The 23,444-nt window shown below is 46.3% G+C and overlaps 1 protein-coding gene across 2 annotated transcripts in view; it reads left to right on the forward strand.

Moving 5' to 3' along the window:
- Positions 1 to 23,444, forward strand: part of RASL12 (RAS like family 12) — a 163,999-nt gene that overhangs the window by 2,093 nt on the left and 138,462 nt on the right. For both annotated transcript variants that reach the window (XM_073568853.1, XM_073568852.1), the window contains 2 exons: positions 169 to 295; positions 7,052 to 7,108. In XM_073568853.1, the coding sequence (XP_073424954.1) occupies positions 172 to 295; positions 7,052 to 7,108 (181 nt within the window). In that variant the 5' untranslated portion in view covers positions 169 to 171. The remainder of the gene's footprint in view (positions 1 to 168; positions 296 to 7,051; positions 7,109 to 23,444) is intronic.

Consider the following 23,444-nt stretch of genomic DNA (forward strand, 5'->3'; position numbering starts at 1 on the left):
CCCATAGCAATGGGTTTTAGGACACACAAAGCCCGGTAGGGTCACTTTCTGTGAAGCTTAGCTAAAATAGACAGGGAAGGGGGCCGTTGTGGACTATCATGTGGACAATTATGAAATAGCATGGTATCTTTATAATGTATTATTATGCATTCACTTTTATACCAACAGACAATGTCTCTGATGTTTGGTAAGCCCAGAGCCGTCAGTGCTTCCCATTTCGCTGCTGCCAATGACCGCAGCCTCCATTCAGAATGTAACCTCGTGCTGCTCGGCTGCCGAGGAGCTGGCAAGTCAGGTAAGATGGCTATGGCTATGCAATGGGACCGTACTGTCCGTCAATTACGTGGTTTACATGGGCGCATGGCAGGAATTAACGACAGAGCTGAGAGTTTTCTCCTCTGTAGTCAACTGATTTAAAGTAGTTTTCCACCACTGGACCCCCGCAACTTAGTCAATTCAGGGCCCTTATTCAAGTAAAAACAATCTATACTCACCTCCCGTTCCAGCTATGGTGTTGCTGCAGGGTAACATTGTTACGTCATGTGCCGGTTGCTGTTTGGCTGCAGATCAATATTCCGTCAGATCGGACCTCGGCTCTGTCGAAATATTCAAGGATGCAGCAAAACAGCGGCTGCTCCTCGGCTGCAAACTGCATGTGACAAAACAATTTCGTGTCACCTGTAGGCTATGTGCACATGTTGAGTATTTGCAGCAGGTTTTTCTGCAGCAAAAAAATGGAAGAAAAAATACTATGTAAAATTTGTGCTTTTTTATGCTTTTTATATCTGTTTTTCCCCCCATTCATTTGAATGGGTAAAAAACGCTGCAAAAATGCTGAAGATTTGAAAATACACTTTGAAGTTTTAAATCTGCAAGGAAAAAGTAAGCTGTGTGCATGAGTTTTTAGAAATCGCATTCACTTTGCCGGTGCTGTAAAATGTTGCATTTTCTCTATGGCAAAAACAAGTGGAAAAGACATGGCAAACAGCCAGCGTAAGGTTCCCGACTAGATCTCTATGTCATGTCACGTGGAGAATGGTGACCGTGATGGCATTGCCCTCTGTATACTCAGTGCCCCAATGCAATATCTGTAACAAAGCACCCCACCTACAATTTGTAATACATGCAGAAACATGTAACAAGTAAGGTTTTCAGTAACTCATTTTAAATTAAAATACCTCAGAGAAAATTAGTGCCAAATATAATGTACAAAATATGTCTGGTACAAAAACCGAGCCCCGCTGAGTGCCAAGCATAATATACTGAGATGTCGGATGCCAAGGAAAATGGAGTGATCTGCATGTCAGCTAGAGAAAATTGGCATTGCTCCTTCCAACAATAATATACTCTGCTTATCTGTTGCCAGTAATACAATGCTAATTGATATGGTGACAGCTACACACACCGAGTCCCTATGGCTCTTTGCTAGGAAGTTTAAAGGGGTTGTCCGCTACTTTCGTATTGATAACCTATAACTTAGTAGCAGATTAGTTGGGGTCTGACAGACAGATCAGTGAAGATACTTTGTGTCAGACCCCCATTGACCTTTTTTACAGATATTTCAACAATATCAAAGTGATGGACAACACCACCCTGCAGGACCTCCATAACGATACTGTACATGCATTGTAAATGAAACAGATGCAAATACTCAATGAGCTTGTGGTTGAGTTAATTCTGTTTCTTTTCCGTAAATAGAAAGCATTTTTGCCTTTCAAGCATCAAATAAAATCAGTCACTATGTTGGAAATAAAGAAACATATAGTATGCCAGATCACCAGAAGATGAACGACTCATTGATCCGAGGCATAGAGAAAAAACAACAAGGGTCCAGAATGGTGGGAGAAACAACGAGGGCCCAGAAGGGTGGGAGAAACAACGAGGGCCCAGAAGGGTGGGAGAAACAACGAGGGTCCAGAAGGGTGGGAGAAACAACGAGGGTCCAGAAGGGTGAGAGAAACAACAATGGTCCATAAGGGAGGGAAAAAAGTCTCTTGTTCCGTTATTCAAACACCTTAGAAAACTGTTTTGGGACAAATCACAGATATTCAGGCATAATTTTCTACATATTTCGAATGTTATCACATCTGAATTGACACCGAGCGTTTCCAAACAACTGAGATAACAAAAATGTATTTTTTATTTTCGATCTATGATGCACTTTGCTGCTTCCACATTGTAATATAACATAAAAAGTCCATTAATGATCACTGACGAGTTATTATGTGATGGAAAATATCGCCCTCCAATGGTCTAAGAATATATTCAAAGTGATCAGTAAATTAACTCTTGCAGAATGACACAAACTATCTCTCAAGTAACACCAAGGAGAGGCATATAAGTCCACAGAACATGACCAGGGATAGCTATATGTCCCCCTGTGATCCCTGTGCCCCCCAGCTATGTGCCCCCTGTGATTTCTGTGCCCCCCTGTGATCTCTGTTCCCCCTGTGATCTCTCTGCCCCCCAGCTATATATGCCCCCCTGTGATTTCTGTGCCCTTCAGCTATATGCCGCCCTGTGATCTCTGTGCCCCCCAGCTATGTGCACCCCTTTGATCTCTGTGGCTTCCAGCTTTGTGCCCCCCTGTGATCTATGTGTACCTGTGATCCCTGTGCCCCCTGCTATGTACCCCCCTGTGATATCTGTGCTCCCATGTGATCTCTGTGCCCCCTGTGATTTCTGTACCCTCCAGCTATGTGCCCCTCCATGATCTCTGTGCCCCTCAGCTATTTGACCTTCTGTGATCTTTGTTCCCCCCCCCCGTGATCTTTGTGCCACTCCCCGGTGATCTCTGTGCCCCCCGAGCTATATGCCCCTCTGTGAACTTTGTGCCCCCCTGTGATCTTCGTGCCACTCCCCCCGATGATCTCTGTGTCCCCCAGTGATCTATGATCCCCACCCAGTGATCTATGTGCCTCCCCGGTGATGCCTGTCCCCCCATTTCTGTATATCCCCCCTTCCCCAGTGCTGTATATCCCCCCTCCCCCAGTGCTCCCCCAGTGCTGTATATCCCCGCCTCAGGGCTGTATGTGTCCCCAAGTGATATGTATATACCCCAGTGCTGCGTTTACCACAGAAGTACTGTATATCCCCCCGAGTACTGTATATCGTGCCCAGTGCTATATATCCCCCCACCTGTGATGTATATAGCTCCCAGTGCTGTATATAGCCCCCAGTGATGTCTATTCCCCCAGCCTCCCGGTGATGAATATGTCCCAGCATGTCCTGTGATGTCTATGCCCCCCAGCCCCTCTTGTAATTTATATGACCCCAGTGTCTCCTGTGATGCATATACAGCAGTCTCAATGTTTCCTATGTTATGTATGTACAGCAGTCCCAGGGTATCCTATGTGATACATATACAGCAGTCCCAGCTTCTATGTGATGTATATACAGCAGTCCCAGCGTCTCCTGTGTGATGTATATACAGAAGTCCCTGTGTTTCCTATGTAATGTATATACAGCAGTCCCTGCATCTCCTGTGTGATGTATATACAGATGTCTCAGTGTCCTCTATGTGTTATAGATACAGCAGTTTCAGCGTCTCCTATGTGATACATATACAGCAGTCCCAGCTTCTTCTATGTGATGTATAGACAGCAATCACAGTGTCTCCAATGTGATGCTTATACAGCAGTCCCATCATCTCCTATGTGGTGTATATACAGCTGCCTCAGCTTCTCCTATCTGATGTGTATACAGTAGTCCCGGCGTCTCCTATGTGATATATATGATTTACAAAACTTATGACAAAAAGTTGACTGCTCTCCTGGCCGACACAAACCTGGAAAAGCAGCTGTGAGGAGCAACATGATCAGTATCACCTAACATCACAGCTGCACCAAAGAGAAGCAGCTCTAGCTGTCACATTAAGGGTGAGTTACCGTAATTAATTGTTTGACCAAATATATCAGGGTAATTTTCAAGGTGATCATTTTTGTGTGAATAGAAATTTCCAAACGGCCTCTGGCTGGAAAAAGGTTCCCCACCCCTGCTTTAAAACATCTTACTAAATGCCATGTGTGCGTACGCTTTCTCGTGCTCACAAGGGCCGCTGTGGTACTTATCATTATGTGCCTGCCGCCGCGGCCCTTGTCAGCTCGTATGTGCACGCTCGCGACTGCAGCCCCTGTCAGTGTGTGCAAGCATGCGAGTGCGCACACACATGGCCTTCTTTCATAATTTTGAAAGGGCCGCCGTGTGCAGGGCTCTTCTTTCTGATGCTGACCAGTACCAAAGTCTGAGCATCTGTCTTTTTGTTTCCTGCTGTACGCACCAGTCCCAGCCAGGGATCCGCTCCTGTGCACGCCCGACGATGGACCCACCTCAGCTCTTCATGCTAATGTGGCACATTAGTATATGGAAGGGGGGAACTTTTCAAGATGGGTGGTGACCATGGCACCCATTTTGAAATCGGCCATTTTGGGTCCAACTTTATTTTTTTGAATGGGAAGAGGGTCATGTGACTCATCAAACTTATTGAAAAATATTCAGAATTGAGAGTCCTCAGTGGTTGATACCATTTAATGGCTAACTGAAAAGTGTTTTCTGGTTAGCTGAGCAGAGGCCCCAGACCCTGATAACTGCTGCTGCAGCGGCTCTAACACACCATGCCGCTCCCCACTCACCTCAGTGAGGCCCGGCAGCAATTACTAACAGGTCTCCACATGGCCAAGGCTCACCAGAAAAAAAAACTGTAAGGCCTGTGATAATGTCATGGTCACATGTCTCTGGACGCAGCGGTTACCGCAAGGCGAACCCATAACACACGTGACCCTGGATACACCGCCTCCAGTGGGGCGCATTTAAATAATAAAACGTGCAGAAGGACACGCCGCCTCCACCTGGCGAATTTAGGTATTACACGTTATACAATAATTCTGGAAACCCCGCCTCCAGTAAGGCGAATTTAAATAATAAGGGGGAACCTGGGAAACATTAACAATGGTGGGCCCTGCGATAGGGAATGGGGAGATGGAGACCACCTAAGCTCCCCTGAGCCAGTGTCCCTGCACTCCTAACATTCCCTATACAGGCTCCGCGCCTGTCGCCGCACGCGAACCTTAACCCCTTGCTCGCCCTGACTCTAAACCCTCACTAGGGAATGGGTCAGTGCGGAGACTAATCCCACCACTGCACTAATAACAAACATGAGGAAAGAGACAATACAGGGGGAACACCACTTAGCTTTGCTCTGTTGCGTGCGCTCCAAGCAACAGAGCCCACCACCTGCGTGCATCTTCTCCTCCACCTGGATCCATCACCATAACAGGATCCTTCACCTTAGTGCAGCCTTGGAGCAGAGTCCACCACCAGTTGCTGCTGCTTAGTAACAGAGTCCCCAAGATGAGTCCAGCTTCTGCCACGAAGTCGAGCATGCTTGAGTCCAGCTCAGCAGCCAAGTCCCACATGGTGAGTGCCACTCTCCATAGTCGCCACTCCACCAGTCCATGCAGACACTTCCCGCCGACACCATCACTGCGACCCCACCACGCCATGCCAGCCCTTCGTCCAGACACCATAGCTGAAACACGTCCCCCCTGGCTAAGCTGCGCAGGACTCCTCTCCAGCTCCATCCTTCCACCAGGCTCTCAAACTCAGAGTAAACACAATCTCACAATATCACAGGCAGTGATTGCACACCCCTAGCACACCTTTATAGGGTGTCACACCTGATCCATAATTAAGTGCACAAAAACCTAAAGTGCAATACCACTAACCTCCACCGGGGACAGTCAAGACACCTTGGAACTTTCCAAAGTAAAAAAAGTTCACCCAGTGCAATTTAAAACTGTCAGATCACTTCAGATCATGACACTGCCATTTTTGGTTGGCTGTAAAGTTTGTTGTTTTGGAAGATAATGCTATAAATTAAATAAACACACTGACGATTAATCTCTACGGTGCTGTGTGGCCTGATACAGGCTTGTGGTGTTTAGATGCAGATTATTTGGCATGACCCACTTGAACAGATATAGCAAGACACTCACGCTAATGACTAGGACATGACCTGAAATACCCGGGAGAGGACAAAAGGCAGAGGAATGGATCGGAGGCACTCCGCTCAGTACATTATTTACATCCGGCCTCTACTGGAGGTAGTAACAGCTGGTCAGCGGGGGTGCCGGGTGTCAGACCACCACTAGCCTAAAGATAGGTCATCAATGTCATAGTAGTGGAAAACCCCTTTAAGGATATCAGGCCTACACCCTGGTTGTGTGCAGTAGCTGCTGGTCAGGAGTCTAGGGAATACTTGTGGGATTCTTTTCATTTACCATAAATTTGATCTACTATATATCGGCACACTTACACTATACACCATACTGAAAGATTTATTATTTACGTATTTTGCTAGTTGCAACAGACACTTGCTAATACAATGATAGATTTATTGAAATATTGCAATCCTTTTTTTTTGCCTTTTATACACTTATCACATGTAGGTGACCTATTTATCACTATTTACTGTATAGGTGAATGTATTATAGCACAGTTTAGTGTTTTTTTTGCCTTTTATACACTTATCACATGTAGGTGACCTATTTATCACTATTTACTGTATAGGTGAATGTATTATAGCACAGTTTAGTGTTTTTTTTGTGTAACAACTTGGTTATTTGTCTTTTTACCTATAAAAATTGAGTTTTCTACATGAGTTTGAGAGACAGTGATTTATTGTTCCTCTTTGATCAGTTCACATTATATATAGTTTACTATGTATTTATATAGCAACATCATATTTCTCAGCCCTTTATAGATATTGTCATATGGAGGGTATTTCATATGCAGGAGTAAACCCAAGCAAGGAACATACAAACTAAGATCTTGTCCTTGGTGGGATTTGAACCCAGAACCCCAGTTCCCCCAAGACTGCAGTGCTGACCACTGAGCCACCCTTTACATTCCCCCCCATATGTTTTCCTGTGTGGATAGCAATTATTGATCCTGTGTTGCCTCCCTGACTGTTTGTCCTGTGTTATTTGTCATTTCTCACTTTTCAGCATACAGTTTGTATGTAGAATTCACTAACAATGACTTCTTCTTTCAGCGCTGGCAGTAAAGTTCCTAACCAGGAGGTTTATAAGTGAATATGACCCCTTCCTTGGTGAGTATTCTGTTCCATGGATATAGAAATAATATTAATAATATTATTCTTTTTATTACTAACATTATTGTAGTTTGTATTTTTGAACTATCAGCCTAATAGATTAAAAAATAGTTAACCCCCCAAGCATTTCTAAATCCTCAGTAATATGGGTGGAATACTGAGACTGGGCTAAGTATGAAGTTTATGGAGTCTTACAGGCAATGATCCCTGGGAGAAGAGTATGCAAATTGGCTCTAACTTAGAGCATAGCTTTAAAAATATCAGACACATTAATTAGGATGTAAAAGCACAATAGACCTAATTTGCATATAAATCCATTTCACATTTATAAAGCTTTACACTAAAATAGAGTATACTCCTATAGTTCTGTCTTCATTCCCTACCCCATAATTTTCATTTACGATATTTGACATTTATTGTATTTGTTTGGGGCAAGTGTGACAGCAATGAAAGAGGGTTTTCCGTCTATCACATGTAACCATTTGGGACTAGTGCCATTATATTAGGAAGGTACACTACATGTTCACCCGTTATCACCATTTGAGGACATGGCATTTTTGGAAGGACTTTCACCTGTTCCCCAGCTGGTTACACAGCAGGGTGGACACAGGCCAAGACATCTTTTTGCCTCTAATGTTTGGTGTCTCACGCTAAAAGGCACGTTCTCCTGTCACTGGGACCCATAAAAACCTTTCTGAAAAAATACCCACCAAGCAAAGAAAAGTATTGAAATCCACTGATTAGACTAAAAGAAAGAATAATATACTTATACTCTTTATATCAGCATGCAGTATGGCAGACGTGACAATTCTAGAGTATATGTACCGCTATATAATGCCTCCATAGAGAAACCCGATCATTGCCCAGTGTGAACGGCCTCATTATCAAACTACACAACACTCAAATGATCACTGTTATGCTAGTTTCACACTAGCGTTTATTTCCTGCAGCGCACGGCACCGCTAAGCCCCGCCCCCTCCCGGCTCCCTGCCCGCCCCATCCGGTCATCGCCGCCTACTAACACACATGGGCGCTTGCGATCTGCGCACCCTATCTTTAGCATAGGGTGCGCAGATCGTGCACTGGCCATGCGCTAGCAGGATATTGCCGTGCGCTGCGCACTTTTGAAGGTGCGCCTGTGTGCGCTGAACGCAGCATGTTGCATTTCGGCGCGCATGGCGCACCTTCAAAAGTTCGCAGCGCACGGCAAAATCCTGCTAGCGCACAGCCAGTGCACGATCTGCGCACCCTATGCTAAAGATAGGGTGCGCAGATCGCAAGCGCCCAAGTGCGCTAGTAGGCGGCGATGACCGGATGGGGCTGGCAGGGAGCCGGGAGGGGGCGGGGCTTAGCGGCACCGTGCGTTGCAGGAAATAAACGCTAGTGTGAAACTAGCCTTAGTCAGCAGCTCATCCCCTTAAGGGGAATCTGTCACCAAGTTTTTGCCACCTAAATTGAAAGCAACATGATTTCATAGAATCATAGAATCGTAGAGTTGGAAGGGACCTCTTGGGCCATCTGGTCCAACCCCCTGCTCAAAGCAGGATTCGCTAAATCATCCCAGTCAGATGTCTGTCCAGCCTCTGTTTGAAGACTTCCATTGAAGGAGAACTCACCACTTCTCGTGGCAACTTGTTCCATTCATTGATCACTCTAACTGTCAAAAAGTTTTTTCTAATATCTAATCTGTGTCTCCTCCCATTCAGTTTCATCCCATTGCTTCTAGTCTTTCCTTGTGCAAATGAGAATAACGTTGATCCTTCCACAATGTGACAGCCCTTTAGATATTTGTAGACAGCTATTAAGTCTCCTCTCAGTCTTCTCTTTTGCAAACTAAACATTCCCAAATCCTGCAACCTTTCCTCATAAGACAGGGTTTGCAGACCGGTCACCATTCTGGTTGCTCTTTTCTGAACTTGCTCCAGTTTGTTGATGTCTTTTCTAAAATGTGGTGCCCAAAACTGGACACAGTATTCCAGATGAGGTCTGACCAAAGAGGAGTAGAGAGAAATAATGACTTCACGTGGTCTAGACTGTATGCTTCTGTTAATACATCCTAGAATTGCATTTGCCTTTTTTGCTGCTGCATCACACTGTTGACTAATATACAGTCTGTGATCTATTAGTATACCCAAGTCTTTTTCACATGTGCTGTTGCTTAGCCCTATTCCTCCCATTCTGTATATGCTTTTTACATTTTTATTGCCCAGATGTAGTACTTTGCATTTTTCCCTGTTAAAAACCATTCTGTTAGTTGCTGCCCACTTCTCCAGTTTATTTATATCTTTTTGAATCCTCTCTCTTCTCTAGTATTAGCTATCCCTCCTAGCTTTGTGTCATCAGCAAATTTAATCAGTTTACCCTCAATTCCTTCATCTAAATCATTGATAAAGATGTTGAACAATACAGGGCCCAGGACAGAGCCCTGTGGTACCCCACTTGAGACATTCTTCCAGCTGGAAGACAGAGACCCTGATTCTAGTGTGTCACTTACTGCTTGCTGTAGTTTTGATAAATTGACAATTTTATCAGCAGGAGATTATCACTGGAAGACTAGTAAGGCTGGTGGCAGGTAGTCCTTTCTATTAATGAGCTGTATAACCCCGACCACACCTCTGATTGGCAGCTTTTTGCCATGCACAGCGTACACAGAGAGCTGCCAATCACTGTTGGGAGGGGTGGGAGTTAAACAGCTCAGTAATCAGAGAACTGCTAGATCTGCAGCAGGTAAACAGGGATTTTATTAAATCTGCAGCATGCAGCCCAGTAAGTGATACAACACTGGAATCAGGGTCTCTGCCCCTACATCACACTGCCCTCAGATGGGATAACAAAAACCTGGCAACATATTCCCTTTAAGCAGGGGATGTGCTACCAGCACTAATGTAAAGGGTATGACAGTATGGGAGAAATGATAAATCCACTAACAATTGTTCACATGAAACACTGTCTCAATCATTGCTACATTTAAAAGAAATGTGTCAGCAGATTTTTGCTATTTAATCTGAGAGCAGCATAAATATATGGAGCAAGAAAGCCTGATTCCAGGGATATGTCACTTAGTAGGTTGTGTATCTTAGTTTCAATACAATTGGTGTTTTATCAGTAGGAGATTATAACTACCCGACTAGGTGTCTCGTGCAGACCAGTCAGGCTATTCTGTGTAACTCTGCCCCCCACTGATTGGCAGCTTGCTGACAATCTACACTGTACATAGAAAGCTGCCGGTCAGTGGTTTAGGCGGGGTCAAACAGAGCTCAGCATTCAGAGCACGGCTACATCTACAGCCGAGAAAACAAGGATTCTAGCAAAACTATACCAAGCAAACCAGTAAGTGACACATTGCTGGAATCAGTGTCTCAGCCCCTACATCATGCTGATCTCAGATTACATAGCAAAAACCTGCTGACAGATTTCCCATTGTGGTCAATTTATCGGCTCTTGTAAAGGGACCTCACAGACTTACTCTCCCCTATGAATTTAGAGGTTTTAGCTAAACTGTACCTTGGGCAGGATGAGTGACCTTCCATTTACAGCTTGTAAACATCTTGAGAAGGTTGGCGCAGCGTTCACATTAATGCTGGAAAATGAGTTATATTTGGAAGTAGAGCCATGCCAGGGAGTTCTTAGACGAGAGAGAAGTTATCTGGACTCTGTCTTGTGGGAATAATTGTCTTCATTAATGTGACAAGATGCAGAAATTGGTCAGGAATCAGCTGATTAATGGCCGAGATTAAAGAGATATGAACCTTTCCTCTGATGCTTAAAAAAGCCTCCAGTGTCCTGACAGGCAGCGAAGTCAATGTTTTCACTCAACACTTTTCCAACGGAATGTAATTCATTTCTGCCAGACTCCAGTCCAGGACGCTCACATTTAATTACATGGATTAACTGTTTCTTCCATTTATCCATCTATCACTGGCGCACACCACCCTGCGATCAGTGATGCCCAATACCGGATATCTTCTGGGGAAAGCACAATATTGCATTTGTATCCAAGTACATAAGAAGTATTGGCAGATTTATGGCTTTGCCTATCACGTATCGCTGAGTTACAAACGGGAGGTGTGACAAGGACGTGTTTGCGCTTGGTACTTTACATTGTTGCGCCACCTCAAGACTAAATTGTGCACCGCAAATTTGCATCAATTTACCATACAATACAATTGAATGGAGTTTTCCTATTTACAAGTTGTGGAAAAAAGTGCACATGAAAATGAGAGCATGGTACGATGTTCAAATTTTCACCATGTTTATTCTTAATCGTTGGGCGGAAATCCAATCTCATAGTAACTTGTGAGCAAAGTACAGCAAGTACACATGGCCACAAAGAAAAAAGCTCTCTAAAAAGAGCATAATAGGAAAACGAGAACAAAGGAGGGTTTTCTTTTAAAAAAGTATAACATTTTATTAACACAATTGGACAATAAATGACATAACATATATAAAAAGTGCAAATAAAGGCATGCAGTAGTGATGCCCAGCAGTATATAGATTTATAATCATCTCTTGTTACAGTACATCATTAATTATGGAGGTAAGATGTGCCATATAGATTTTAAACACATGTGAAACAATGCCTCTCATTAAATATTAACCACGGGTCCAACATCAATTGGGAATCTTTAGAATATTTGGATCAAAATAGTATACAGAGGCACATTCCCACAGTCAATCACTAAGGATACTTTCAGACTTGCGATATGAGGCGTAGCGCAGGGCCGCTGCTAAGCTCCGCCCCAGGCTGCACCTCCTACAGTCAGTTCCTCATATGATGCTGCATGAGACCGGCATACCCTATATTTAGCGTTGGGTACACTGGCCATGTGCTGGTCTGCTTTTGCAGGTGCATGTGCCCTTTTGGCGCTGCGCACACGTGCGCCAAACACAATGTGTTGCATTTTTGTGCGCTCGGCACAGCGCCAAAAGGGTGCATGCTCCAGCAAAAGCAGACCAGCGCACGGCCAGCCTACCCAACGCTAAATATAGGGTACGCCAGTCGCGTGCAGCGTCATGCGCCCATAGGAGGAGCTGACCGGAGGAGGCGCGGCTGGGGGCAGAGCAAAGCATGGCGTACTGAACATGGCGTACTGAACAAGCGAATCGCGCGTCGGGGTTGTGAAAATGTCTGTGTAATCTTCCCAAATTTCTATTCATCTAGGTAACATGATCCATTTTTATTCTGGCATATATGTGCAGTAACTTTGCTTATAATATATGCCTGACTCTCATAGTGATTGACTGTGGGAATGTGCCTCTGTATACTATTTTGATCCAAATATACTAAAGATTCCCGATTGATGTTGGACACATGGTTAATATTTAATGAGAGGCATTGTTTCACATGTGTTTAAAATCTATATGGCACATCTTACCTCCATAATTAATGATATACTGTAACAGGTGATGATTACAAATCTATATACTGCTGGGCATCACTACTGCGTGTTCTTATTTGCACTTTTTATATATGTTATGTCATTTATTGTCCAATTGTGTTTATAAAATTTTGTGCTTTTTTTTAAAACAAAACCCTCCTTTGTTCTCTTTTTCTTAAGCAGGTTTTCATTGTGGATTTCACTCTATTCAATGCTTTGTAATGGTGTAGAGTGAAACCCTGAGCCAAATCCAAAACTAACAGAAGCAGATTCTGCTGAGATTCTGTTGTGTGTTTGTTGCAGATTTTACTTGTGGATTTCTAGCGAAATCTCCAGTTGATATTTTCTGCAACGTGTGAACATGGCCAGACAGCTGAGCTACATCCCACAGCAGATTGGGGTCCTTAGATTAGAGGAAATTATCCTGAGTTCCCATCCTCCATCTATACAGAACCTGTGCACAACCACTTTTACATGTATTATATACAGAGAACATGTTAAGGTTTCACTAGGCAAGGCAGGATTCCAGGAGTGGACTCTCTGGACTGTGGCATCGAGGGGCCCCGGGCGAGCAACCAGGTGTGGCCGACCCCTATATAGGGACCGTTAGGAGCAGGCCCGGGGGTTCGAAGGCCACGGCAGCCAGTACCAAGAGAGGTGGCTCGGAATAGACTGGATCGAGACAGAGAACCAGGTACCATGAGCTCAGAGTAGGCGTAGAGCTCGTGTGGAGAGACTGGAGTAGGACAGCTGGAGACAAATGGGATCAGGGAGGACGGAGCAAGAACACACAGGACCGGAGTAGGACAGCAGGAGTAAGACACGGGCAGGGAGGACGGGAGTAGGACTGCAGGAATAAGACACGGGCAGGCAGGACGGAGCAGGAACACACAGGACCGGAGTAGGACTGTAGGATTAAGGCACGGGCAGGCAGGTCGGGAATAGGACTGCAGGAATAAGACACGGGCAGGCAGGACGGGAGTAGGACTGCAGGAATAAGACACGGGGAGGCAGGACGGAGCAGGAACACACAGGACCGGAGTAGGACTGCAATGGAAGCAGAGGAAAAATGTGAGAATCGGCGCAGTGCATGGGGCAAGGCACGGGGACCTAATGTGCGGATGAAACAACCACAATCAGGCGCCTCCATTACAGGAGGGCGGCTTGAAATACCCAGGACGCAGCCCCCATTGGTCCGGCGGTGCTTCCGGTTCAAGGCACCGCCGGAGCATAAGAACTGAGAGAGGGACGCGGCCGCGGCCTACGGCGCATGCGCAGAGCTTGCAAGGACGCCGCGGGCTGGTCACAGGACGCCGCGACCGCCGGGAGAGACCAGGCTGTGGCGCGGGACCGGACCGGTAAGTATCGGGGGTGGTAATAGAACATATTGCCAGTAATGTCTAATAAATTATTTGCAAGCTCATTCTCTACAAAGTCAGCACCAAAAGAGTTTGTCTCGTCTGGACCTTCAGTCATGTTTTCATGTAGCAACTTGGGTCTACTGGAAGATCCTCTGATCTTTCGGTCTTACTGGCTGACTCTGGCTATACCCGGGTTACACAAAGTTCAAATATTGAGGATATCAGGAGTCATTACAAAAATACCATACAGATAAAGACCAAATTGTAAACTGTATTATTGACTCAATTTGAAAAAGTTGTGTCAAATCAGATTTCCAATAGAAGCCCGGAATACAAGTTACAATATGCATATTGGCCTTGTGGATTTTAGATAAAAAGGTGTATTAGCGTGGATAAACTTTTGTTGGACTAACTGTGCAGAGTGCTGTGTTCTTGGCATTCTGAATGGTAATACAGTTGTGGCCAAAAGTATTGACACCCCTGCAATTTTGTCAGATAATACTCAGTTTCTTCCTGAAAATGATTGCAAACACAAATTCTTTGGTATTATTATCTTCATTTAATTTGTCTTAAATGTAAAAACACAAAAGAGAATGAAGCAAAAAGCAAAACATTGATCATTTCACACAAAACTCCAAAAATGGGCCAGACAAAAGTATTGGCACCCTCAGCCTAATACTTGGTTGCACAACCTTTAGCAAAAATAACTGCGACCAACTGCTTCCGGTAATCATCAATGAGTTTCTTACAATGCTCTGCTGGAATTTTAGACCATTCTTCTTTGGCAAACTGCTCCAGGTCCCTGACATTTGAAGATGCCTTCTCCAAATTGCCATTTTTAGATCTCTCCACAGGTGTTCTATGGGATTCAGGTCTGAACTCATTGCTGGCCACCTTAGAAGTCTCCAGTGCTTTCTCTCAAACCATTTTCTAGTGCTTTTTGAAGTGTGTTTTGGGTCATTGTCCTGCTGGAAGACCCATGACCTCTGAGGGAGACCCATCTTTCTCACACTGAGCCCTACATTATGCTGCAAAATTTGTTGGTAGTCTTCTGACTTCGTAATGCCATGCACACGGTCAAGCAGTCCAGTGTCAGAGGCAGCAAAGCAACCCCAAAACATCAGGGAACCTTCGCCATGTTTGACTGTAGGGACCGTGTTCTTTTCTTTGAATGCCTCTTTTTTTCTCCTGTAAACTCTATGTTGATGCCTTTGCCCAAAAAGCTCTACTTTTGTCTCATCTGACCAGAGAACATTCTTCCAAAATGTTTTAGGCTTTTTCAGGTAAGTTTTGGCAAACTCCAGCCTGGCTTTTTTATGTCTCGGGGTAAGAAGTGGGGTCTTCCTGGGTCTCCTACCATACAGTCCCTTTTTATTCAGACGCCGACAGATAGTACGGGTTGACTCTGTTGTACCCTCGGACTGCAGGGCAGCTTGAACTTGTTTGGATGTTAATCAAAGTTCTTTATCCAACATCCGCACAATCTTGCGTTGAAATCGCTTGTCAATTTTTCTTTTCCGTCCACATCTAGGGAGGTTAGCCACAGTGCCATGGGCTTTAGACACAGGAACATTCAGGTCTTTGGAGATGGACTTGTAGCCTTGAGATTGCTCATGCTTCTTCACAATTTGGTTTCTCAAGTCCTCAGACAGTTCTTTGGTCTTCTTTCTTTTCTCCATGCTCAGTGTGGTACACACAAGGACACAGGACAGAGGTTGAGTCAACTTTAATCCATGTCAACTGGCTGCAAGTGTGATTTAGTTATTGCCAACACCTGTTAGGTGCCACAGGTAAGTTACAGGTGCTGTTAATTACACAAATTAGAGAAGCATCACATGATTTTTCGAACAGTGCCAATACTTTTGTCCACCCTCTTTTTTATGTTTGGTGTGGAATTATATCCAATTTGGCTTTAGTACAATTCTTTTAGTGTTTTTTCATTTAAGACAAATTAAATGAAGATAATAATACCAAAGAATTTCTGATTGCAATCATTTTCAGGAAGAAACTGAGTATTATCTGACAGAATTGCAGGGGTGTCAATATTTTTGGCCACAACTGTATAATACTGATTACAGTTTGTGTTAGCAGGACTATTACAATTATATAAAGTACAAGGGTATGTCCATATCTAGTCAAGTTTCACTTTGGAAAAGTACATTTTTTTGTATTGTGTTATCCTGGTTTCACGCGACCGTGAAAAATTGACTAGGCTTGGAGTGCAAGACCTGGCCTCACCACTGGCTCTCCTGACCTGAGCTATATGCTGTCATAATCCATGCTGGATCAGGACTGATAAAAAGCACAGGTAACCTTTTTTTTTCTTAAGCTGTGCTTAAGTTTGGTTTTTGCCCCCAGTGGCCATTAGGATTATTGCACTGTGGTGTCTTTTGTGCTAAATTTGCCCCCCGGTGGTGGTGAGCGTCATTGCACTCTGGTTTCTTTAGTTAGTGCACATGATTATAATGCAGGTGTGATTGCTCTGGCTCTGCTATAAAAGAGTCACAGGTGTTGAAATCAGTGTTGGTGATAGTGTTCATTTCAACCATCCCTGGTGGAGGAAGGAGCTGGAGAGCATTCCTTGCAGCACTGTCTTAGCCCTGCTGTGGAAGGAGTCAGAGGGGATTTCCTTGTAGTTCTGACAGAGCTTGGTGGCAGCTATTCAGGAGGAGAGCTGCATTCTGGTGGTGGACTCTGTTGCCAGGAGCAAGTGCAACAGAGTAAAGCTAAGTGGTGTTTCCCTGTTTGTGTTTTTCCTTAGTGTGTATTAGTACAGTGGTGGGGCCAGTGTCTGCACCACCCAGCTCCCTAGCAAGGGATAGGTGTAGGGTGTGCTAAGGCGACAGGTTCCTGATCGGCGCCCGGTGCGGAAACGGCATAGGGAACGTTAGGAGCGTTAGGGACATTGACTCAGGGGAGTGCAGGAGGTCTCCACGTCCCCTTTCCCTATCGCAGGGCCCACTGTTGTAACTGTTTCCCCTTTCCCCGTGTCTTGTTGTTGTAGTACCAGCGGGCTGGCCGTGTCACACAGGACAGTATCACGTGCCGCGTCTTGTAGTTTCAGTTACCGACCTGCAGGTCGCGTCACACAGGAAGGGTCATCGTGACATTATCACCAACCGACAACTTTTTTTTTCTGCTGAGCCATGGACCCAGTTCTGCCCTTTGCCCAAATGCTGCGCGGAGGGTTGGTGCTGCAGCTGCGGCTGTTGGTGGGCTCTGGGGGCTTGGTTCAGGAACAGGCTCAGCCAGAACCCAAGATATCCCTCCCCGACCGATTTTCTGGAGGGAGAGATCAATTCTTGGTGTTTCAACAAGCCTGCAAATTATATTTCAGGCTGCGCCCTAGTTCATCAGGGAGTGAAGAGCAACGGGTGGGGATCATTATGTCCCTTCTTAAAGGGGATCTCCAATCCTGGGCCTTCTCCCTACCGGATGATTCTCCATCATTGGTGTCCGTGGACGAGTTTTTTGCGGCTTTGGCGCTTGTGTATGGGGATCCTGATGGCGTCGCCCTGGCGGAATCCCGACTCCGTAGGTGTAAACAGGGAGCCCGGGTTGCTGAGGAGTACTGCTCAGAATTTAGGAGGTGGGACACTAACACTCAGTGGAATGACCCTGCACTTAGGAGACAATTTGTGCAGGGTTTGTCTCCAAAGTTGCAGGATACTCTGGTGCAATACGCCGTCCCCAGGTCACTGGAGGCCGCCATGTCCCTTGTCATCCGGGTGGATAGACGCCTCAGGGAAAGACATATACAAAAAGTGCCCCCTGATGTCCTCGCTAGGGAGGAGGACCCACCAGTGCGGACGGAGGAACCCAGACAGCCCGGTGTCGTTGATACAAAAAGGGGGTGTCTGCGGCTCGTCATGGTGGGGGGGTATGCTTTTCCTGTGGGAAGTCTGGCCATTTTATGAGAGCCTGCCCAGTTCATGCCAAGTCTACAGACGAACCTATGCAAGTAGGAGGAGCTAGTTTGTATTCCGAGCTGCCTACGGTTCGGGGAGTGGTGTCGGCATGTTTGTACTGTGGGCAGACTGGTCATGGCCTGAAAGCTTGCCCATTGCGCGCCAAATTATCTGTGCCATCTGAGGAGCCGCGTTCCCCTGGTCGCTTGGAGGGAGGTGACCAGGGAGTATACATTTCCTCCATTTTGCCCTCCCAAGGTACCATGTCAGCAGAAGTCTTGGCTGGCGGGGTACCGGAGGTGATACCGGTGCTTGTGGACAGCGGAGCAGGAGTCAGTCTGGTGGATGCTCGCTTTGTCCAGACTCATGGTCTGAGGTGTAGGACGCTAGCCCAAACTATTAGCGTCCAGGCATAAACTCGGTTCCACTGAGCCAGGGGAGCTTGACCCAAGTCGTAGAGAATATCCATCTACGTATAGGACATCATGAGGAGTCCATGTCGTGCTACGTCTTGGAGGGAATGCCAGTACCTATTGTTTTAGGCCTCCCTTGGCTGAAAAGACACAACCCGGTAATAGATTGATGGGCGAGGGAAGTGGTCAGCTGGAGGCAGTCGTGTGAGGGCTGCTGCCTAGTTACTACTGTCTCTGCCGTCTCTCCTCAATGGACCCCTTCCTCTCTGGAGAGAGCAGCAGATGTGCTGCAGGAGAGTAGGGGCAAGTCTCAACCCTCGCCATTGGCCAACCCTGGGAGGCGCAGGCCTCGTGGTGGAAGGGGTGGGAGGGTGGTGTACCCCTTGGTGAAGAAGTGCGGGGGTGTAAGTGTGGTGACACAGGGGGACACCTCTGTTGTCAATCCCAGAAAGAGTTCTCCAAATGGTGACAAACGAACGAGTGGCAATAAACGTTCAGGTCTGGACCTGTGTGTGAACAAGCATGTATGGGTGGCCACCAAAAAACATCCAGTGGAAGTGTGTAGTGGAGTGTTACCAGCTCATACCAAACATACACATACACCACTCGTTCCCCAGGTCAGCGCTTCGGAGATGTGTGGTGCCTCCAGAACATACGTTGCCAATTCCAGCGGGCTCGTTTCTCATCAACCTGACGTGCAGGTAGTTGCTGGGGTGAACTCTGGGTCTGGGTGTCTCTGCTGTGGGTGGTTCCCTGATGAGGAGTGGTCTTGAGGGTCCAGAGGCCCCTCATTAAGGGGAGGGTACTGTCATGATCCATGCTGGATCAGGACTGATAAAAAGCACAGATAACCTTTTTTTTTCTTAAGCTGTGCTTAAGTTTGTTTTTTTCCCCCGGTGGCCATTAGGATTATTGCACTGTGGTGTCTTTTGTTCTAAATTTGCCCCCCGGTGGTGATGAACATCATTGCACTCTGGTTTCTTTAGTTAGTGCACATGATTATAATGCAGGTGTGATTGCTCTGGCTCTGCTATAAAAGAGTGAGTCACAGGTGTTGCAATCAGTGTTGGTGATAGTGTTCATTTCAACCATCCTTGGTGGAGGAATGAGCTGGAGAGCATTCCTTGCAGCACTGTCTTAGCCCTGCTGTGGAAGGAGTCAAAGGGGATTTCCTTGTAGCTCTGACAGAGCTTGGTGGCAGCTATTCAGGAGGAGAGCTGCATTCTGGTTGTGGACTCTGTTGCCAGGACCAAGTGCAACAGAGTAAAGTTAAGTGGTGTTTCCCTGTTTGTGTTTTTCCTTATTGTGTATTAGTACAGCGGTGGGGCTAGTTCCTGCGCCACCCAGCTCCCTAGCAAGGGATAGGTTAAGGGTGTGCTAGGGCGACAGGTTCCTGATCGACGCCCGGTGCGGAACCGGCATAGGGAACGTTAGGAGCGTTAGGGACACTGACTCAGGGGAGTGCAGGATGTCTCCACGTCCCCTTTCCCTATCGCAGGGCCCACTGTTGTAACTGTTTCCCCTTTCCCCGTGCCTTGTTGTTGTAGTACCGGCCGGCTGGCCGTGTCACACAGGACAGTATCACGTGCCGCGTCTTGTAGTTTCAGTTACCGGCCTGCGGGTCGCGTCACACAGGATGGGTCATTGTGACACATGCCACATCTTGCGGTCAGAGCATAGTTTGTGTTTCACGGTTGTGTGAAACCTGCCTAGGTCTTAGTTCAGAATAAGGGAATATAAAACCATTCATTGATCATCAAAAAAATGGGCAATTTTCCTTTTTTTTTGTCATGATCTCAGTGCGGGTTTGACTCGCACATGTGGGGTTAATGTCTGGAACCAGTGCTGATGACTGGCACTTCTGAGGTTAAAGGTTATGATTCCAGTGCAGGCTTACCTGCACACCTGGGGCTCATTATTATGGCCTCTCCCTGGTTCTGGGAAGGCTTCTTATGGCCTCAGGATGCTCCTATCCCCGTCAGTTATACTTTTGCCCTTGGCAGAGTGTGCTGACCCCTGAGTGTGTTTGTGCTGTGTTCTTGTTTGCCTGATACTCTGTGTACGACTCGGCCTGTTCTCTGGATACTGCTTGTTGGATTCTGCTTGGTACCTTCTATGTCTGGTTGGCTTTGACCACTGCCTGGCCCCGACTCTCCGTTCTGTCTCATCCCTGGTACTTTACTGCTATCTCTGTGTATGACCCGGTTTGTCTGACTTTGAGTATTCCTGTATAGTATTTTGCCTATCTCTGGCAGCAGGACGCTAAGCCCCGCCCCTTGCAGTCACGGAGAGAAAGGCAGTTATGCTATTACTGTGGTAAAACGGGACATTGGAAAAGGGAGTGTCCTGATTGCCCATCCTCGACCCGGTCGACGGGAAACGACTAGGTCTGGGTAGTCAGCGGGGAGACTACTCAGACCCTAAGGTACCCTTTTCCTCGTTTTCTAAGGTGTTGCTTCATGTGGAACTGTTAGTGGACGGTTGTTTTTTTCCCTCTACAGCCTTCGTGGACTGCGGATCATCCATCAATCTTATTGACTCCCAATTGGTCACACGCTGTAAGATAGGGACAGTTAGACTCAAGGTTCCGATCAAGGTGGTGGCCATTGACTCCTCCCCTCTCACTAAGGAGGGAATTCTCTTTATGTCTGACTTGTTTTTGCTCAGAGTGGGCGCTGTTCATGTGGAAAACTTAAGTTGTTTGGTTCTGGACAATCTACCAGCAGGATTGGTGTTGGGCATGCCCTGGTTTCAACGCCATAACCCAGTTATTAACTGGAGATTGTTCAATAGGGGTTTAATGATTTGATGTTATGTGATAAATCTGCACTACTGGTCGAACCTGTTAAATCTGTATCTGTGTCATCTGTCGAGCTGGAAGGTATTCCGGAGTACCTGAAAGAATTCGAAAATGTATTCTCTGAAAGCGAGGCCGAGACGTTGCCGCCACATAGACCCTTTGACTGCGCTATTGAGTTAGTCCCAGGGCTAAATTACCTAAAGCCCGTCTGTTTAATTTATCTGGCCCTGAGCGCTTGGCCATGAAAGATTACACTGCTGAGAGTCTTCACAAAGGACACATACGTCCCTCAGTCTCACCTGTGGCGGCAGGAGTTTTTTTTGTGAAGAAAAAAGATGGCGGTTTACTTCCGTGCCTCGATTTTCGTGAGCTCAATAAGATTACTGTACGAAATACGTACCCCCTTCCGTTGATTCCCGATTTGTGTAACCAACTTTCAGGGGCTAAATGGTTCTCCAAACTGGATCTTAGGGGGGCATATAATTTGATAAGGGTCCGGGAGGGGGATGAATGGAAAACCGCGTTCCTCACGACCGAGGGACTGTTTGAAAATTTAGTCATGCCATTTGGTCTTACCAATGCCCCCGCCATATTTCAGAATTTCATCAACGTGGTATTCTCGGATCTCATTGGTCGTTTTGTTGTCATTTACTTAGACGATATTCTGATATACTCTCCCGACAGTCAGTCTCATAGGAATCATGTATGAACCATTCTCCAAAGACTGAGGGAAAATCATCTATATGCCAAATTGGAGAAATGTGTGTTTTTGTTCAAGAATTGTCTTTTTTGGGATTAATTGTGTCCTGTGAGGGTTTTCGCATGGACCCCAAGAAGGTGCAGGTCATTGCAGATTGGGTGCAATCCCGAGACCTTAAGGGTCTTCAGCACTTCTTGGGGTTCGCCAATTATTACCGCAAATTTATTTGGGGGTTTTCACAGGTGGTCAAACCACTCACAGATCTTACATGTAATGGTGCGGATGTGAGAAACTGGTCCTCGCTCGCAAAAGAGGCCTTTGCGACCCTGAAAAGATGCTTTATGTCTGCTCCCGTGTTAGTACAGCCAGATCCGTCCAAACCATTCGTCGTGGAAGTGGACACCTCCGTGGTGGGGGTGGGGGCGGTGTTGTCCCAAGGGCCTACCACTCTAACCAACCTCAGGCCATGTGCTTTCTTTTCCAAGAAGTTTTCTGCTGCGGAAAGAAATTACGATGTAGGCAATAGAGAGCTTCTTGCGGTCAAATTGGCGTTTGAAGAATGGAGGCACTTTTTGAAGGGGGCCAATCACCGATCACAAAAATTTGTTATACATTGAGTCTGCTAAAAGACTAACGCCCAGACGGGCCCGTTGGTCACTTTTTTTTCCCGTTTTCAGATTACGATTACATTTCGTCCAGGGTCTAAGAATGTCAAGGCTGACGCCTTATCGCGCAGTTTTCAGCCGGTGTCTCCCCCTGAGCCACCGTCCTCCATTCTTCACCCTATGGTTGTGTTAGCAGGGGTCTCGTCTGAATTGGAATGGGTGATTCAGGGGGCCCAGTCGCTGGCTCCGGCGGCCAAGCCAGGGGGTAAGTTGTTTGTCCCAGAGCAACTTTGCCTGAAACTCTTGCAGGAGTTCCATGAATCTAAGCTGAGTGCTCACCCTGGTATTTCAGTCACGCGTCTGGCGGTGGCTAGGATCTTTTGGTGGCCTACCCTTGGTTCGGACATAAAAAAATTCATTTCTGGTTGTGGGGTCTGCGCTTGTTCTAAAAGCTCTCATAGCCGGCCGGCAGAGGAGCTGATGCCCTTGGCAGTGCCCGAAAGACCATGGACTCACTTGTCCATGGATTTTGTTACCAATCTCCCTCCATCTAAGGGTAATACGGTGGTATGGGTAGTGGTGGACAGATTTTCTAAGCAGGCTCATTTTGTACCCCTGTCCGCACTACCGTCAGCTGAGACTTTATCCAAATTGTTTGTGCAGCAAGTGATCCGGTTGCATGGGGTACCCCTGAATGTGGTGTCTGATCGTTGTGTGCAGTTTGTGGATACGTTTTAGCGTGCTTTTTGCAAAAAATTAGGGATGTCTCTGTCCTTTTCATCTGCATACCATCCTGAGAGCAATGGTCAGATGGAACGCACTTATCAGTCCCTGGAACAGATCCTCAGGTGTCTAACTTTTGCTAGACAGAATGACTGGTGCGATGCACTGCCGTTGGCTGAATTTGCCTTCAATAGTCGGGTGACTCAATCCACGGGTATGACTCCTTTCTTGATCAATTATGGGTTCAGTCCTCATTTTGGTGAGTTTTTTCGTCTGGACTCGGGGTGTCCCGGGGCTGAGGGCTCTGTTCAGTGATTAAAGAATACGTGGGTGGAAGTCCAGAGGAATATATCTAGGTCTCAGGGCAGGTATAAGTTCTTCGTGGACAGGAAACGAACACCAGGTCCCACGTTTCATGTTGGAGGGAGTTTTGGCTCTACACACG

This window comes from Dendrobates tinctorius, unplaced genomic scaffold (genome assembly GCF_039654945.1).
Source record: "Dendrobates tinctorius isolate UK_male_01 unplaced genomic scaffold, ASM3965494v1 ptg000022l, whole genome shotgun sequence".
NCBI lineage: Eukaryota > Metazoa > Chordata > Amphibia > Anura > Dendrobatidae > Dendrobates > Dendrobates tinctorius.